This window comes from Sciurus vulgaris (assembly GCF_902686455.1).
Source record: "Sciurus vulgaris genome assembly, chromosome: 16".
Lineage (NCBI taxonomy): Eukaryota > Metazoa > Chordata > Mammalia > Rodentia > Sciuridae > Sciurus > Sciurus vulgaris.
This window is the reverse complement of record NC_136477.1, coordinates 13,182,821-13,202,447: the sequence shown is the minus strand read 5'-3', so window position 1 is coordinate 13,202,447 and position 19,627 is coordinate 13,182,821. Positions and strand designations below refer to the sequence as shown.

The 19,627-nt window shown below is 42.5% G+C and overlaps 1 protein-coding gene across 1 annotated transcript; it reads right to left on the bottom strand.

Moving 5' to 3' along the window:
- Nucleotides 1-3,786: 3,786 nt before the first annotated feature.
- On the bottom strand, nucleotides 3,787-4,755 carry LOC306647098 (olfactory receptor 7A17-like; the record flags this gene model as incomplete). The annotated part of the gene is made up of 1 exon (XM_079116122.1): nucleotides 3,787-4,755. One exon carries the CDS (start codon nucleotides 4,753-4,755, stop codon nucleotides 3,787-3,789), a length of 969 nt encoding a protein of 322 aa, XP_078972248.1.
- Nucleotides 4,756-19,627: the final 14,872 nt, after the last annotated feature.

Sequence of the window (19,627 nt, the reverse complement as noted above, 5' to 3'; positions counted from 1 at the left end):
TGTGTATAAGGTGGTTCAGCAGTACTGGCAAACACTGAGCAGAGCTTAAAAGGTTTACTCTAATGCTGTGTCAGCATATAATGATTGCATGTAATAACCGGGCACAGAGTGCTATTTCAGCCTGTGCAGAGAGCGTGCACTGACCAAATCAGGGAAATCCACACTGCCATCCCACGTCATTTCTTTATGCTTTGTACTTTTTTATTTGTTCTAGCAAGTTATACATGACAGTAGAATGCATTTGTGCATTTTGATAAATCATACATAAATGGAGTATAATTTCTCTTTTTCCTGGTTGTACATATTGTAGGACCACATTTGTCATGCTTGTCATTCTTAAGCTCCTCCCATCTAGAACCTCATGATATACCTCTCCCTTCTATCTCCCTGGGTTGTGCTTCCCATTATCCAAACCCTCCCTCCTCCCGTGCCAACATTCCCAGCCTCTAGGCATCTCCATTATAATTCATCACAGCTGTATTTTAGATTCCATAGGGAATAAAAGGCCTGTGGGATTTCTTTCTGTGGGATTTCAAGCGGCATCATACCCAAATCCTTCGATTTTGCTGCAAATGCAGAATTCAGTTTTGCTTCATGACTTGTATCCCACTGTGCCTATATACACCACGTTTTTCTTGTCCATCCATCAAGGGGAAGGAGCTGGTTCCCACATGAACCATGTGAAGGGTCATGATAACCTGGGGGTGCAGCTGTATCTTCCCCACTCTGATTTCACTTTCTCAGGATTGCTGTTACTGTCAAGATGAGTGTAAATGAGTTTGGATTCTTTTTCTATTCCCAAGTCTTTTCTTAAATCAATTCTTTTGGACTTTTCCAATTAAGACTCTCTACTGAACCATCCCTATCTGAATTTCTACTCCAACAAAAATTCACTGAGTTTTCTAGAGCACAACCTTATGAACATTTCATAGGGCAGGACTAACGCCCTTTAGGAGTTGCTTTAAAACACGTAAGAGCAGAAGCCGTCAAGGAGTGGATGGAGGAGGCCGGGCCCCCTGGCCCTCAGTGTCAGGCACAAGGCCACTCAGGAGCACTCTGCAATGGCCCTTCACTGAGAAACGTCAACTCCCTGAGGAGTCTCCCCAGGGCGACTTTCACCTCCCTGTCCCCAGACTATAGATGAAGGGACTTGTCATGGGGTGATTGTGCTGCACATCACAGAGGCCTTCAAACTTGTCATAGAGGTGACAGTGGCTGCAGAACTGAAGTAGAAGTCAAATCTTAAGGTGCAGTTTGATCCTGTATCCCCCAAAGGCCCATGTGTAAAAGGCTGGGCCTCCCAGGTTGCTGTTAGGTGGTGGAAAACTTAAAGATGTAATTCCTAGTGTGCCCAGGTTTTGGGGAGTATGCCTTGAAAGGGAATGTGGGACCCCTGTCCCTTTCTTTTCTGTTTCACTCGTGCCCACAGGTGAGCAGTTTTGCTCTTCCAAATGCTCCCCACACTTAATGATGTACTTTTTGTCACAGACCCAAAATCATGAGGTCAACTCATCAAAGACAGAAACCTCTAAAACTAGGAGCCCCAATAAACCCTTTAGCTTTAGAAATGAATTTCCTCGGGTATTTTGTTGCAGTAATGGAAAGTTAACTCATTCTGCCAGTGCCATGAAGTGAGGAGTCCACCAGGAGGTGAGACCAGTAAGTGGAAAAGGCTTCGTTCTTCCCTCTGGCTGATGAGAGTCTCAGGATGGAGGAGAAAATCTCCAAAATAAGAGAAGAGGATCTGGGTAAGAGGGGAAACTCACAGATTGACCACAGCATGCTGCTATTATTGGTGAGGTCATCTGAACAGGGAAGCTCAGGACTTTGGGAAGATCACAAAACAGTGTGAGATTTCCAAAGTTGAGCAGAAGTTAGAATGTGTTCAATTATGTGAAAGCCACAGTTCTAGGTCATACTTGCATCTGCATTGCCAACTCCCTTGACCTGTGGACAGAAAGCAGGGCAGTAACAATACAAGGCTGGACATCAGCGTGCCTTACTGTCCCAAGTCTGTTTATTACACTTGCTAAGTGTTTACATTGATCTGGAAAACAGGCTTTGCCAGTGTCTGCTGTACACCTACAAGACCCCAGCACATCAAGAATGAAGTGGAGACAGCACATTGTCGGCTGGGTGGCAGGCTCTTCTGCTTGACTGTCTTTATGAGCAGAATGTGCGTAAGGGTCACTGGAAGCAGAGGAGGGCTCTGGCAGCATGCAGCCACGTGGGGAGAGAAAAGGAGTCATGCCATCAAGAGGAAACGGGAAGCGTGGTGACGCCAACTCCTCACAATCAGCTTTATCAGATAACTACTTCTTTCATGTGTGACCGTTAATTAAACATTTTGAGATTCACTGTGGATTAACATTCCTCAGTGAGAAATGACACAGAGATCCATGTGCCTCTGCTCAGGCTCCACCACAGTAACAGCAAGATCAGCTATGGGACAGCACCTCAGCCAGGATGTTAACACAGACAAGGAGGAAATCAGATCAGCAGCCCCATGGGACACCTGCTTGCCGTGCTTCCCCTGACTCCATGCACGGTAACCAAGATCCAGAATCAGCCTAAGTGTACCATCTTTCCTTCAAGATAAAGAAAATCTGGCAAATATACACAGGTGGTATTTTTTCACCAGAAGAAGTGTGAAATCCTGCCAGGTGCGGTGGCGTACGCCTGTCATCCCAGCAGCTCAGCACTGCTGCTGAGACAGGAGGATCGTGAGTTCAAAGCCAGCCTCAGCAACTTAGCAAGGCCCTAAGCAACTCAGAGACCCTGTCCCTAAATAAAATACAACATAGGGCTGGAGTGTGGCTCAGTGGTTAAGCATCCCTGGGTTCGATGCCTGTTACCAATTTAAAAAGAATAAAATCCTTTCATTGGTAGCAACATGCATGGGCTTGGTGCACAGTGAGCAGGTGACAGAAGCCCAACAGAGGGAGACAAGTGCTGCATGTTCCCCCAGGTGTGTTGAAGTAAGAAATAAACAGGCTCCTCAAAACCAGAGTAGCTATTGCTGAAAGTTTGGAAGAGTGGGTGGAGAGCAGGTAACAGAGGCTGCATGCAAATAATGCACACTGTGCAGACAGACCCACAATAACACGGCAACTGAAATGGCTAGTCAAGCACAAAAATAAATAAAACACTTCCATCAAGGATACCACGTTGCCCTTGACAGCCACATGCACCACTCCCTCCCCTGGCCCAACCCCCAAGGACCACCCAGCTGTTTGCCAATCTACCTTGCCCTCCTGTAGAAATGCTGTCTAGAGTATAAATCACCTACTGGGAAAATGCTTAGCCAATGTCCGGGGGCCTGGTTCCCCTGAGTGCAGCAGGCACTGTGGACACCGTGGTGAACAGAGGTAGCTCCCCACACTGAGCACGCCACCCATGGCCAGCTGGGGAACACAACCTGGGTTGTCAAGTGTGGGATTTGTCCCATAGAATCAAAACTTATTTTCATTTTTATTCAAACATAAGGAAAATCATTTGGTGTGATTTGTATCATTTAAGATGAAATTATTCTTAAAAATACCTTAACCTTTAGGTTAATTAGGAATTTCTAAGTATTTCTGATACAAAGATGGCAATTACTTGGGAAAGTTAGAAAATATCACAGTGGAGAGGACTGGATGTCAGAGAGTGGAGACTGCAGTAAGGAAACATGGAACTGAATTGTATGGAGAAACTGAAACTTAGGGATAGAACACAAGGAGCAAGTTCTGCTTCCACCTGCTGATGAAGACCCAGGTTCTGGCTCTGAGGCTCTGAGCCCTGTGATCACGGGCTCGTCTTCAGTCTCAGCACAACTGACGATTTCATAGATTCTCTCTCACAGAGTCTCCTCAGAGCACTCTTGAGGTCCTTATTCCTCAGACTGTAGATGAAGGGGTTCAGCATGGGGGTGACCACGCTGTACATCACTGAGGCTGTGGCAGTAGAGCGTGAGTTTTGGGTCACAGCAGAACTGAGGTACACACCTAGGCTCGTGCAATAAAATAAGGAGACCACAGAGAGGTGAGATGCACAGGTGGAGAAGGCTTTGTACCTGCCCTGAGCTGAAGAGATTGCAAGGATGGAGGAAACGATCTTGGAGTACGAGTAAAGAAGGCCAGCAAGGGGACCACCAGCCAGCAAGACCACAGCAACATACATCACCACCTCATTGAGAAAGGTGTCAGAGCAGGCAAGGTGGACCAGGTGATTAAGCTCACAGAAAAAGTGGGGAATTTCCAAGTCAGTGCAGAAGGACAGCTGCAACACCATTAAAACTTGTAACAGGGAATGAAGAGCACTCATGATCCAGGACACCAGAACCAACAACCCACATCGCTGGGAGTTCATGATGACCATGTAGTGCAGGGGATGGCAGATGGCCACAAAGCGGTCATAGGCCATCACAGTCAGAAGAAAAATGTCCAGCCCTGCAAAGAGTATGGAAAACTGCATCTGGGTGATGCAGCCTGCATAGGCAATGGCCTTGTTCTGTGTCTGGATGTTCACCAGCATCTTTGGGATGGTGTTGGAGGTGAAGCAGATGTCCACAAAGGACAGGTTGGAGAGGAAGAAGTACATGGGTGTGTGCAGGTAGGAGTCTGAGATGGTGGCCAGGATGATGAGCAGGTTCCCCAGCACAGTGACCAGGTACATGGAGAGGAAAAGCCCAAAGATGAGGGGCTGAAGTTCTGGGTCCTCTGAAAGTCCCAGAAGAAGAAATTCTGAAATTTGTGTCTCATTTTCTGGACCCATAGAGTTGATGTAACTAAAAAGAGAGAGAGAGAGAGAGAGAGAGCAAAGAGACATGATGTGATAATGTAACAATACCATGACATAAATGCTATCATTCATGTTCCACAGTCAGGACACAAATTTCTGTGTTTTGTGTTTGAATCTGTTCCCCTCGGGCGATTCCCTTGCCACCTATGATTTAGAATTCCAGTATCAATTTTAGCTTTTCCCCAGAAGTTTATCTATTCAGAAGTTTGAATTTTTTTTCATGCATTTGAGGAACACGATTTAATGGTGACCGTGTTCCAGGCACTGTCCAAGTCATGGCAGAGTAAAACTGAAAAAAACAAACAACAATTTAAAAAGTCCAAGGTTCCTAAGACTAATGAGGGAGAAATAGTACGAGCAAATATAAGGAGGTAGGAAACTAATCATGTGATGTGCCATAAGTTGGAAGGGTATAAACATCTATGAGGGAGAAAGTAGAGAGGGAGCTATTTTGTCTTGCATGCTTGGCTAAGACAAGCAGATAGGTGACACTTGCCCAGAGATGCCCAGGCAGAGAAGGAGGGATCCAGAAAATACCTGCAGAAGTGTGCAGCGGTGAACAGCCAGGGCAAAGGCCCTGAGGAAGGAACTTGTTTCAGATGTTCAAAGTCAACAGGGTCCCATGTGACATGCAGGACGAGCAGGAGGGAGAGGCTGGGTGAGGGGCTGCTGGAAGAACCGAGTGGCCCCGGTGCTGTGCATATGTCACAGCATTTGCATTTTTAGTTGCCGACCAAGGCGACGTGAGAGTGGAAAGCCACCCTTGTCATTTCCTCCGTCACCTTATGACCTGGGCTCTGCACTTTGAGTAACCTTTTAGACTATGCTGAGCCCAGGTCCCCTTTCTGCTCGTGCTCCTCCAGCCTCTAAAGACACAGACACACAAACACACACACCACTTAAAGGTAAGCCCTGTGCCGGAGTCTCCCGGGGCCATGGTGATACCATCCCCACATCCAGACTCTCTACTAGAAAGCAATGGAGACCAGACAAGCTTTTGAGACCGAATTATCTTTCTTTAAATAGATAGACAAGTGGTACCCAGAAATTCCAGTTTGTGAATATTTGGTACACATGAAAATTTGGAGCTTCTTTTCACTATGGCCATTTTGCACCCTGTGCTTAAAGAAATATAAAACACCAGGGGCTGGGGTTGTGGCTCAGTGGCAGAGCACTTGCCTGGCCTGTAAGGGTCCCTGGGTTCAATCCTCAGCACTGCAAATGAAAGAAAGAGGAGGAGAGAAAGAGAAGGGAAGGAATATATAAACCTGCTCAATAAACCGAGATGTTAAGTGGCCCTAGGCAGGAAGAAGGCATGGAACCTCAGAGCTGATGGGAATGAAAAAAAATGAACAGTTTCTGACAACATTTCAAGTTCAGTCATGTCTTCTTGAAGACTAGAAACCAAATAAGAAAGCAAATGATCAACAGATGTCTCAAAAGGCAAGTGTTATCATCTTTTTGGTACCATGACACCTACACTACAGGATAAGCAAAAATATGTTAAAAACCAAGGGCAAAGAGAAGAAAAAAAATAATAAAAGAAAATACATAAAGCACAACAGAAATTGTACATATCGGTATGAAGTGTTCCTGTGCCATTCAATACTGTTTTGACTTACTGGAGTTTTATGTTTAATTTCATTTTTTATGGACACAGTAATAGTACATATTTGACATATAGAATGTGGGGTTTCAATACCTGTATCCATTGTATAATGAATGAATCAGGGTGTCCATATCCATAAATAGCTCAAGTATTGATAATTTCATTGTGCTAAGATTATTGAAAACCCTCCCTTACAGGAACTTGGAAATACCCCAAGCCACCCTGCTGGCGATGGAGTACCAACATTTCCTCCGCATATCCAACTGTAACTTGGTATCCATTGATCGACTCTGCCCTCTCCATGGGCCCCTTACCCACCCCATGTTGGAAACTACTCTTCTACTCTCTACTCCTAGATCAATATTTTTAGATTCCACAGCGAAAACCAACTAGATTTGTCATTCTGTGAAATAAGGCAGACCCACCAAGACAATTTCCAGTTGGGTTTTATGTGCACAATAGCAGATGAAACCGGTCCCTTTCTTGACTTTCTTGTGTGGTGTATTTTTTGTTTTATTCACAGTCTTTCAGTTTTGAATTCCTAGGACAAAACCAAGGAGCACATCTAGCTTTGGTTCTGGTCTTCGTCTAACATTCAATGACCTTTTAAGACCATAGTCTATAAAATCTTACACACGTAAAATTTCTATCCTTTTCCATTGAATAACATTCTGCTTAAGACTTAGCCCCAAGGGCATTACCTCAGGCACACATTTCTTCCCTCATACTGTGTCTCCATATTGTGGTTCAATACCCACATGAGCAGACTGCACCAGATTTGGTCACGTGTCTGTGTTCACAGCAGGATGCGAGCATGTGTTCATGGTATAGAACAAAGACAGAAAAGCAGAAGTCGTGAAATAAACGAAAGACAGCAGGGGACAGAACCAGGTTAAAACGAGGGGTTACAGAACAACTTTATTTAAAAATTGAAAGGAGCATCAGACACTAAGTGAATGAAGATATGTAACAGCAATAAATTTCATGATTAAATGGGCAAAGACTTAGATGTAAAAGAATATAATGAGAATGTTCCTCAAATGCTGTGGCACACAGCAGGTGCTAAGTTACCGTTTGTTGAATGAATAGGGAATTCTGCCTCACCCTTGATGCAGAAAATATGACAAAATCATATTTCTATGTTGTTGGAAATCCTTGATAGTTAAATAAAAGATGGCATAATTGCCTATCATCTACTTGGAAGAAATAAGGCAGTACCCTAGTTCACACATCTTACTAAAAATTAAGAGGAATTAAAGACTTCAATATGAAAGTAAACAATATACATTAGAAGGACATCAAGAAAGTGTTATATAAGTTCATGGGTAGACAAAATTATCTGAAGGCAAAAAAATTCAGAAGTGTTAAGATAGACATGTTTCACTAAATGAAATTTTAAAAACTTTTTATGGCCAAACACATCCCTCCAAAAGTCAAAAGAGAAATATTAATCTGAAAAATTCCATTGAAATGCTGATAACCATAGAAAATGGGTATTTGAAAATAACAAATAACAAATGCTGCTCCATCTCAGATATAAGAAGTGCTCTCCCTTCACTCTGTCCCTCCACGGCAATGCATCCCCCTCTTTTCCACCTAATGAATTGCCGAGGTCCTGGGACACATGCTCACTTACACTGAAACCAGAGGGAGCCTCCCCCACTTCTTCTGACGGGGCTGCCTTTGCCACCATGTCATTGTCAACAAGGACCTGGCACTGCTGAGCTCACTGTTCACCCCTCCTTCCACCATGGTAAACATAGACTCCAAAGAGTTAATCAAATACTTCATCAGCTACCACAGCAACCTCTCAGCTCTGGGTGGGGCTGGGTGGGCTCTCGATGAACTTAGGGACACATTCTTGGCTTCCAGCCTCTCCAACGCCTTCCTGCAGCCCCTGCTGGGCTCTCAGACTCACCTGGATGGGTTTCTGGATGGGAGGTCTACACATGAAAGTCCAAATTCCCCCCTGAATGGTTGATGATGAGGACTGAAACTTCCAGGCAAGACAGCAGGAAGGGCTCAAGCGTCAGCACCCAAACCCGATACAGGAGTCCAGAGTCAACCTCCAGCCAGTCCGAGGCTGCACAGGTTGGAGAACAAGGGCAGGAGAGGTGTTATACAGCTCAGGGCTTCTGCTCATTAGGCACACTTCCAACACCAAGCACACCATTTCCCTGTAGGATGTTGCTCTGCACCAAAAGCAATTTTTCTTACAGACTCTCTCTTCCCAATATATACCAGGGTAAATGTCAGGGGAAGAGTCTTCATTTTTCTTTCTCGTGAAATATTCTGCCTTCCAGAGATCTAACCTCCTAACGCCTTATCCAAGACCACACCTAAAGTTTTCTCCAAAGTCTAAAGGGACAAGACTGTATTGTCCCATGAGCCCCCAAAGCTTGGCTTGTGTTTGTGACACAGCCCTTGATATCTCCAGAAAATTTACTATTTCTCTCTTCAACAAGGGCATGAACTGTAATCCCTTGATAGAAAGCTGAGACTAATACATTACTTGGATTCAAAATACTCTAAAACAATTGAAAATACCATGTTTATGACCAAGTTAAGAGCTGTCATGTAACCATGTATTTATAGAACGTTTGATAATTGAGACATAAAGTTTTATTTTTATGCACACTGCCCTGTGATTAGCAATTCGTAAGAATTATTATCAATTTTTAAAGTCCATTCTTGAATTGGACACAACTTTCCTATGTTCAATATTAATATATGAGCAGTGTAACTCCACGTCATGTACAATCACAAGAATGGGAATTTATATGGCATATGTGTATAATACATCAAAATACATTCTACGGTTATGTATAACTAAAAAGAACAAATAAACATTTAAAAGAACACTTAAGAACATTTAAAAGAATGTTATTTGAATTTTAAGAGGGATGCCAGCAACACACCTATAATCCCAGAGACCAGCCAGGATGAGGAAGGAGAATTGTAAGTTGAAGGGCAGCCTAAAGAACTTTATAATATCCTCAGCAACTTAGACTCTGTCTCAAAATTTTAAAATAAAAAAAAATGGGATTTAGCTCAATGGTAAAGTGCTTCTGGGCTCAATTCCTAACACCAAAAGAAAACCTTTAAGAATGAATTAATTACTTAAATAAATAAAATAAAAAAGGAAAAGAAAAGAATATAGGGATTATATTAAGTGTAGAGATCACTTTGGCTACTCTAGGCATCCCTAAGAATATTAATCATTCCAATCGATAAATACCAAATGTCTTTCCATTTGTCTGCAAATTCTTTAATTTCCTTTGCCAATGTTTCCTAATTTTCATTGCATAATTCATTTGGTGAATTTATAAGTATTTCATTTACTTGTTTTTTTGTTGTAAATGTAAGTGGTATTGTTTTGTTACTTTCTCTTTTGGTTAGTTGTACAGAAATGCCACTGTTTTTTGTATATTGATTTTGTATTCTGTGACTTTGCAGAATTCATCGTTTCTAACAGTTGAAGAAATCTTTAGGGTTTTCTATGTACATGATCATATTGTCTGCAAATAGTAATAACTTTAATTTTCCTTTCCAAAAAACGTCCTTTTCTGTGATGTGCACTATTAGGATCCTCATTGCACATTCACAAGTAGGGGGCTTTGAAGGGTTAAGTGATCTGCCCTCTGGGTCGAAGGGAATTGGGATCTCAACAAGTGAACTTTAGAGGAGACAAATATTCAGTCCATTAACAGAATGGAAAGGCCACAAGGACAAGGACCAGGTGCCTGGAAAATAATAGATGATCAATAAACATTTGGGCTCCACACACAAAAAAATGAGAAATGTTTAAGGAGATGGGATGCTAATCACCCTGATTTGATCACTGATCATGGTATACACATTTTGTATTATCACAGTACCTATAAATGTGTATAAAATAGGCCAACTTAAAAATAATCTTTGACATATCATGTCATGTGTAAAGGGGAATTTGATTTCTCCTTTTCCAGTTTGGATTCCCTTATTATTTCTCTGGTCTGCTTGCTTTTTTTTTTTTTTTTTTCTTTTTTTTTTTTTTTCTTTTTTTTTTTTTTTTATTTGCCTCAACTTCCAGTATTATGGTGCATAGGAATGAGTGGGCCCCTTTTCTTAATCCAGATGTTAGAGGTAAAGCTTCCATCCTTTCCCCTTTCAGTATGATGTTACCTGCAGGTTTGTCATTGTAGTCTTCATTGTTGAGGAATCTTTCTTCTTTACCTAATTTGTTGCATTTTACTATAAAGGGATGTTGAATTTTATGTCCCTTCTGAATCTATCAAGCTGACTGGATAGTTTCTGCCCTTCCTTCTGTTGACAGGAGGTTCCACATTTATTGATTTGATATGTTGAACCATCCTTGCATTCCTGTGACACATTTCCCTTGATTGTGCTCTAGACTCTATTTGACATACTGGTGGGTTTGGTTTGCTGATATTTTTATTGAAGACTTTTGCATTTATCTTCATCAGGGATATTGACCAATAGTTTTCTGGGTCCTTGTCTGGTTTCGATGTGAGGGTAATGTTGACCTTATAGAGTGGTGTTGGGTCCTTGATTTATTTTTAGAAAAGTTTGAAAAGGCTTGTCTTTGCACTTCAAATATTTGTGAGAATTCAGAAGTGACACTGTTGGGACCTGGGCTTTTCTCAGAGGGGAGGCATCTTATTACTGACCCATTCTCCTCACTCCTTAGCAGACCATTCAGATTTTCTTTTTCAGATTTTCTCTTTCTTCCTGTTTCAATCTTACTGATATCTATTTCCCCTTTATCATGTTCCCAAAGATACTGGTGAACATCCAGATGCACAGAAAATTCATGACCTAGGTGTCCTATATCACCCGAGTGTGTGCTTTCAGTGTTGAGGTCCTGGACAAGTGAGTTCCTACTGTCGTGGTCTATGAGCACTTGGTAGCCATCTGCCACTCCCTGCACTGCACTGTCCTCATGATCCCCAGACTCTATGCCTGACCTGCTCATCAGCGTGCAGCGAGCCCTTCCTGAGAGTCTGCCTGGGTTACAGCTTTCTTCCTGCACAGACTTGGAAATCCTGCGCTACTTCTCTGTGCTGCTCAGGTGTTCAGCTTTCCTGTTATGAGTCCTTCAACAGTAACATCTTGCTACACATGGTGACAGGTGTCAAGGGCTTTTTTCCTCTTGCTGAGATCCTTTCCTCTTATTCTAAAAGTGTGGCTTCTATCCTGCAGATCACAACAGCAGGAGGGAAGTACACCTGAAGTTCTCGCCTCTCAGTTTTCTCCCTGGGGGTCAGTTCAGCTCCACCTGCACACACACCTCCAGGACAGGGGTGTTTGTCCAATCCTGTACTCCCTGGTCACTCCCCTGGTGACCTCCTTTATCTTCACCCTGAGGGACAGGATCATGAGGAGGGTCCTGACAACACTTCTGTGCAGCCTTTGACCTTATGGTGACACTGATCCTGAGTCTGGGCAAGTGTGACCAAGGGTAATGGACAGGGCCCTTCCTGCTGGACTCCAATGCAGATGCTTGCTTAATGTGTTTAGTCACCATTTCCAAATATTTTTTTGAAGGTGGTCTTCAAGTCTTTTGCGCATTTTGCATTTTTCTTCTTTTCAATTTCTAGGAGGAGGTAAATTCCTTATCAGATTTGTGCACATGTGAGTGTCGTTTGCCAGTCAGTGGCTTCCTTTTCCATTCTATGCATTGAGTCGTTTGAGGAGAAAACTTGCACAATTTTGATAAAGTCCAATTTTTGTCATGTAAAACAATGTGTTCTGCCATTATTAGTGCATTATAGTTATGCATAATATTGGGGTTCACTTTGACACAGTCATATAAGCATGGAATATAATTCTCAGTCACCAGGGCTTCATCTTTCCCTGCCCTCCTCCCTAACCTGTTCCCCTTCTCTACTACTGGTCTTTTATTTGTTTATGGGTTGGTTATAATTAGTATTTTATAGACATGCAGAAATTGAAATTGACAATGGTATATTCACATATGTAAATAGTATAATTTGTTCAATTTTTTCCCACCATTCCTCCCTTTTCCTGTCTCTCTCCCCACCCCAAACCTGTTCCTTTCCTCCACTATCTCCCTTCCATTTTGGAGGGATCCCCTTCCTCCTTGTTTTCCCTTGTGTTGCTTGAGTTTCTTCATGTGAGAGAAAAACTTCCAGAAGCATCTCACTTATTTCACTTAGCATGCTATTCTCCAGTTCATCCATTTACAAGCTAGTGTCATTATTTCATTCTTCTTTATGGCTGAGTAAATCTCCACTGTGTGAAATGCCACATTTTCGTTATCCATTCATCCTTTGATAGGCATCCAGGCTGGCTCCATAGCTTGGCTATGGTGAATTGTGCTGCTGTGAACATTGATGTGGCCTGTGAACATTGATGTGGATTGCAGATCTTTGAGATCTATACTAAGGAGTGGGACAGCTGGATCATGTGGTGGATCCCAGTTTTCTGAGGAACCTCCATACTTCTTTCCAGAGTGGGTGGACTCATTTGCAGTCCCTCCAACAACATGTAAGTGTATAACTTTCCCCACAACCTTGCCAGCATTTTTTTATATTCTTGATATTTTATCATTCTGATTGGAGTGAGATGAAATCTCAATATAGGTTTGATTTATATTTCCCTGATCTGTGGGGATGTTGAACAATTCTTTATATTTGTTGGGCATTTCTATTTTTTTAGAAACATCTGTTTAGTTCTTTTGTCCATTTATTAATTTGGTTTTATGGGAGTTTTGATGTTAAGTTTTTTGAGTTCTTTATTTATTGTGGATATTAATCCCCTGTCTGAGCAGCAGGTGGCAAAGATCTTCTCCCATTCTGTAGACTCTCTCTTCAAACTCTGTTTCCTTTGCTGTGCAAATGATTTGAAATTTGATGCTTTCCCACTTATCGATTCTTGGTTTTATTTCTTGTGCTTCAGGGGTTTTGTGGAGGAAGTCAGTGCCTGTGCCAAAATGCTGGAGTGTTGAACCTGTGTTTTCCTCTAGCAGTTGCAAAGTTTGTGGTCCAATTCTTAGGTCTTCTATCTACCTCGAGTTAAATTTTTTGCAGGGTGAGAGAGGTGAAGTTTCATTCTTCTACATATGGACATCTATTTTTCCAGCACCATTTGTTAAAAAGCCTGTCTTCTCAGATGACATTAGGTCACTTGCAGGAAAATGGATGGGACCATTTTGTTAAGCAAAATAAGCCAAATTCAAGAAAGTCAAGGGTCACATATTTTCTCTCATATGTGGAAGCTAGAGAGGAAAAAGAAAGTGAAAGGACAGGGTGGGGGTTCTCATGAAAACGGGAGGGAGGACAGTACAGCAGAGGGAAGGGACCAAGGGGAAATAAAGGAGAATGATATTGGCCAAATTCTGTAGTTAAATTGTGTGCATGCATGCATCTGTAACAACAAATTCCACCACCATGTACAGCTATGATGCACCCATATAAACTATCAGATGACTCTATGGGTTTGTCTATTTCTTCCCTTCAGTACCATTGCTCTTCATGTCTATTTTGGTGCCAATACCACGCCGTTTCGGTAACAACTATTGAATAAGAACTTTAGATTACATAGAGGGAAATGAGAGGAAGGGGGTGTGAAAAATGGTGGAATGAGACAGACATCATTATCCTATGTACACGTATGATTACGCAAATGGTGTGAATCTACATCATGCACAACCATAGAAATGAAAAGATGTTCCCCATTTGTGTACAACGAATCGAAATGCAGTCTGTAAAAATATAAAAATAATTTTTAAAAAGAATGCTCATTGGTCAGGCAATTAGGGTACAGGGCCCAAATTAAGGTCTTGTAAAGACCACACCAGGAGTAATCTTTAGAACCATCAATGGCCGCATGAGGTCTTTTTCAAATGTAAAGACCATGAGACTTGCAAGTGGAAACTTTCCAACTCCTTTGTCCCAGGTTGGGGGCAAAATGGAAGGTGGCACTGATCCTGATGGGAGTTACAGGAGGATTAAAACTCAAAGGCTGAAGGACGAGGCTTTGGTCAACTATCTGTTATTTGCCGGAGAAATTCAGGCCTGAAATAATGTCAACAAGAGGAACCCAAGTTACCCTGAAGGGGGAGACATTTGTGATCCTTTTCACAAACCAGATCCCAGGACACAGGGAAATAAGGATAATTCCTCCTAACCATAACTCTGTAAGAATTTATAGTTAAGTATCCAATTAGAATTGTCAGCAGGAGCCAAGGTGACCTAGAGTTGTCATGGCAGTGGGGACCTGAAAGTCTGATGCCATCCTGCTGTCCATCAAAAGTCAAGAGGTACACCTGGGCAGGACTCTCTGGAAACTTCTCTAAGACACCCAACAAAACTGGAGTGCAGGTGAGGCATGCTGTCTGTTTCCTCCCTGAGAGGACCCACTCTCTCCCTTGAGAGGTTATTGAAGGATAGGAAAGGGAAAGGGGCACTCTCAAGCAGGTCGTTTTAATTGTACTGATTCAAGGGGCGCAGTGTGTAACAATCACCACATGTGTATAGAGAGAGTGCAATAATCTAATCAGACTACTTACCATTTCTACCTTCTTAACCATTTTTTATTCTTTTTTTTAATTTATTTTTATTGTAAACAAATGGGATACATGTTGTTTCTGTTTGTACATGGAGTAACACCATACCATTTGCATAATCATACATTACATAGGGTAATGATGTTTGATTCATTCTGTTATTTTTTCCTTCCCTCCACCCTTCCCACCTCTCTTTTCCCTCTATACAGTACCTACTTTCTCCATTCTTGTCCCCCTCCCACCCCCCCATTATGTGTCATCATCCACTTATCAGTGAGATCATTCGCCTTTTGGATTTTTGAGATTGGCTTATCTCACTTAACATGATATTCTCCAATTTCATCCATTTGCTTGCAAATGCCATAATTTTATTATTCATTATAGCTGAGTAATATTCCATTGTACATATATGCCACAGTTTCTTTATCCATTCATCAATTGAAGGGCATCTAGGTTGGTTCCACAGTCGGGCTATTGTGAATTGAGCAGCTACGAACATTGATGTGGCTGTATCTCTGTATTATGCTGATTTTAAGTCCTTTGGGTATAGCCCGAGGAGTGGGATAGCTGGGTCAAATGGTGGGTCCATTCCAAGTTTTCTAAGGAATCTCCACACTGCTTTCCATTAACCATTTTTTTATTAATACTTTAAACTTGTGCATATTTATAGGACACAGTTTGATTTTTTAATATGTATATATGATATGCACTGATCAAATCAGGGTGACTAAAATTTTCATTCCTTTATCATTCACTTCATGTTTGGAGCCTTCAAGCTCCATTCTTCTAGTTATTTATAGAATATATAATAGGTTATTGAAAGCCATAGTCACCCCACTGTGCTGTAGGAAACTAAAACACATTCCATTGAACTATGCTTTGGTGCCCATTATCCTACCCCCATATCTGCCTCCTTACCACCCAGCCTGGTCTTAATTCCCATGGACAACTCATCTGGGGATGAAGACACAAACGAGCATGTATACTGCTGCGTCCACCTACCTGTAAGTTCAATGATTTAAGCACCATAAAAAGGGCGAGAGGCTCAGCTTGGCTTTGATAACAACATCTCAGATCCCAACATCTTCATATAAAGAGAGGAGTCCCCCCAACATTACATGTGGGCTGCAGGCTATCTGGCTCTGACCCAGCTGTGCTCTGCTCCGTGTACATCATCATTTGGGGAAGCCAGCTGAGGAACACCCCCAGGCAAGAGGCACTCCCCTTCCTAACAGAGAGGAAGATAGAAGTGATAGACTCTCACGACACCTCTGCAGGGCTTGTCTCCCCACATTCTATAAATTAACCCATGTCACATGTGTCAATCAGGTTCTCCAGAGAATCCAAACCAACAGAAGACAGACAGATAAACGATTGACAGATAAAGATGGAGATGGAGGTATAGGATTGACTCACACAGTCACAGAGGATGAGTATTTCTACCGTGGCTTCTGCAAGCTGGAGATAAGAACTACAAAGCAGATTACTCAGTCCTAGAAGCTGAAACCCTCAGAACCAGATTGGCCAAGAGATCAGCCCTCAGTTCTAGGCTCAAAGCCCAAGAGCTCCAGAGGCTGCTGGTGCCAGCCCCTGATGCCAACTGCTGAGGAAATGAAAGTCTGATGATTGACAGCAGCAGCAGGAGAGAATGAGCGCTGCTCCCAAAGGAAGAAAGTCTCCCCTTCCTACACTTTCTGGTTCCATCCAGGGCCCAGGCACTTACCTGGTGTGGCTAACATTGAGGGTGGGTCTTCCTCACTCAGTGTGCAGACCCCCACAACACTCCTCCCTGGAATGGGCCTTCCAGACACACCCATAAGGGATTTACCAACCCTTCAAGCATCCCAAAAGCCAATCAAGTTGACACCCAAGTTTAATCATCCACTCATCTGAATCCAGAGGCCCTCAAGGGACATGCACTCATATCAGGTGGGACTCTGTACCGGCTCAAAGTGGTGGCAGGGGGACACACTCTTCCTACAGAAAAGAGGAGCTATAAGCAATTGTGAGACATAAAACAAATGCTAAATGGGGCAGAAACAGAAAAGATATTTCTAATGACATCAATATTTGTGAATTACATGCTCCAGACTTGCAAGAAGGAGGAAGATCAGAGGAATCACTCGATGCAACCCGAAACATCAGCTTTGCAGATCTTCCCAACAGCAGAACATAGTAAAGCAACTTAGAAGAGGCTGAAAACCCTTACTGTGCCTGCTTGGAGCCCTCATGAGTGGGTCAGAGATGGCACCCATGAGTCCAACACAGCATAGGGTGGTGGACTCAGGCTCAGAACTGCCCACCGGGATCCTAGGACCATGTCCCCTCCTCCACCATGCTCTGCCTCCCAGGAGTAGGTCAATGCTGCACTCACTTCCTGTGCCAGGAAACCCTTGTGATGTCACAGTGACCTGAGCCAATGAGGAGCAAGGTGATGCTCACAATGGTTGCTATCTGTGGAGCATCTGCTCTGGGCAGGTCATTTTCTGTGGGTTCTAACCTACAATTTAGCTTACATAGTAACTACATGGAGAAGGGGGAACCTACCAAGTTTGTATATAAGGAGCCAAGGTCTGTAAGTTTGATTTCCTGATATGGAGGACATATACAAGAGGCAAGCATCAACTTTTCTAGGCAGAAGCTGAGCTACTGAGTTCACATCCGACCACCTAAGATCAGAACTGAGGTGGGTGGAGGTGTTCATGGTGGAGAAGGCCTTGATATTCTTGCACTTGACTCTGACACTGGATAACAGCCTCAGTGCTCAGTAATGGAACATGTGATCTGGCAATCGCACCAGTGGATACTCATCCAAAATTAATGAAATCAGTATTTCAAAGAGATACTTCCATATCTATATTCTTTGTAGCATTATTCGAAATAGCTAAAATCTGTATTCCACCTAAGCGTCCATCAACAGATGAATGAACAAACGAAATTTGGCACATATAAACTATGGAATATGATTCAGCCATAAAAATGGATGAAATTCTGTCATGTGCAACAAAACACATGGAACTAACAGGTCATTTTATTACATGAAATTAGGCAGATGCAGAAAGACAAATGCCACCTGACCTCGCTCAAAATGCAGAATCTAATTTTTTGGTTGGGGTGTACTGGGATTGAACCCAGAGGTACTTTTATCACTGAGCCACATCTCCAGACATTTTTATTTTTCATTTTGAGATATGGTTTCAGTAAGTTGCTTAGGGTCTCACTAAATTGCTGGGGCTGGCCTCAAACTTGTGATCTCCCTTCCTCATCCTCCCAAGTCCCTGGGATTACAGGTAAGCACCACCATACATGGAAGAATCTAAAATTTTATAAAAGCAATGATTAGAATGGTAGTAAGGAGGGATGGGTAGGTTTGGGGAGGGGAGATTGGGAAAATGTTGGTCAAAGGATACAATATTTAGTTAGGAGGAACAAGATAAGAGATCTACTACTGCATACCATGGTAACCACAGTTAACAATATATTGAATCTTGAAAAGAACCAGGAGTGGATATTAAGTGTTCCCGCCACAAAAATGACAACTATGTGAAGTGATATGTACATTAATGAGATATATTTAGTATTTCAAATATATATACATAAATGTACACATCAAAACATTATTGTTTATGCCATAAAGGAACACAATTTTGTCTGTTAAGAAAAGAATGGTCAATAGTAACTGGAGATTGGTTACAAATGCTCAATTTCCACCACCCTGACCACCCAAACCATAATCTGCATTCAAACAAGATCCCCAAGTGATACTGGGGAAGTTCTGGTCTGGAAAAGTCTTTCTCAAATCCCCACTGTTGACCTTGGTGCTAGATGCCACATGTCAGGGTACTCTGCAGAATGCTGTGCCACATCCCTGACTTCAGCCCACCAGGTACAGCACTAAGTTGGGCTCAGGGAGTTAGGAACCCAGAATTTCTCCAGACACCACCAGTGTCTCGAGGGGGCAGCATCACCCCGGAGGAGGAGCACAGGCCTGGAGGAGGAGAACTGGGAACACCATGGGTGATATTCGTTCTTAATCAGTTCATAACATTGGGAGGATCAATTTGTTTCTCTCTGTCCTATTTGTGCAAATGTAAGACAAGTCCCTAAAAGGACAGACAAATGTAAAAATTAAGTTGCAAGGATTTGATTGCAAGGATTGCAAGATTCTAACTTGAATACACAGTACACAAAAATATCACCTATATCTCTTATTAAATGTTTCATAAATATTAATGACCATGCTTATCTTGTGGTCTGAGCATGAACCACCTGACTGTTTTGCAAAAAGCATCATGAAGCCAAGAATGGTAGCAATTTCTCATGGTTTTATACCAAACGAACAGGGTTCTCTTCCTTGAAGAAGAGGGGATAGAAAATTTCTGAAGATATCAGGAGCTGTGTCCCCTCTGCTGGCCAGGGCTTTGGAGTCCAATGAGTCGGAAACCTCAGACTTTGGAGGACATTGTAACTAAGCAACGGCAGAAGTGCTGAGGAGATTGGATTTCCAGAGGGCAGGAGGCTTCATGGAGAAAGTTAAAAAGACCGGATTTACCTATTTCTAACCTGGTCTCTTGAGAACATGGAATGAGCAGGACAATTTTCCTTTCTGCTCAGACCAAAGTCCACAGGGAAATCACATGCTCAGGGGATGGAGTAACAAGAAAAAAATGTACCTGATGAACAGGACAGGGAGCTATAAAAAGATG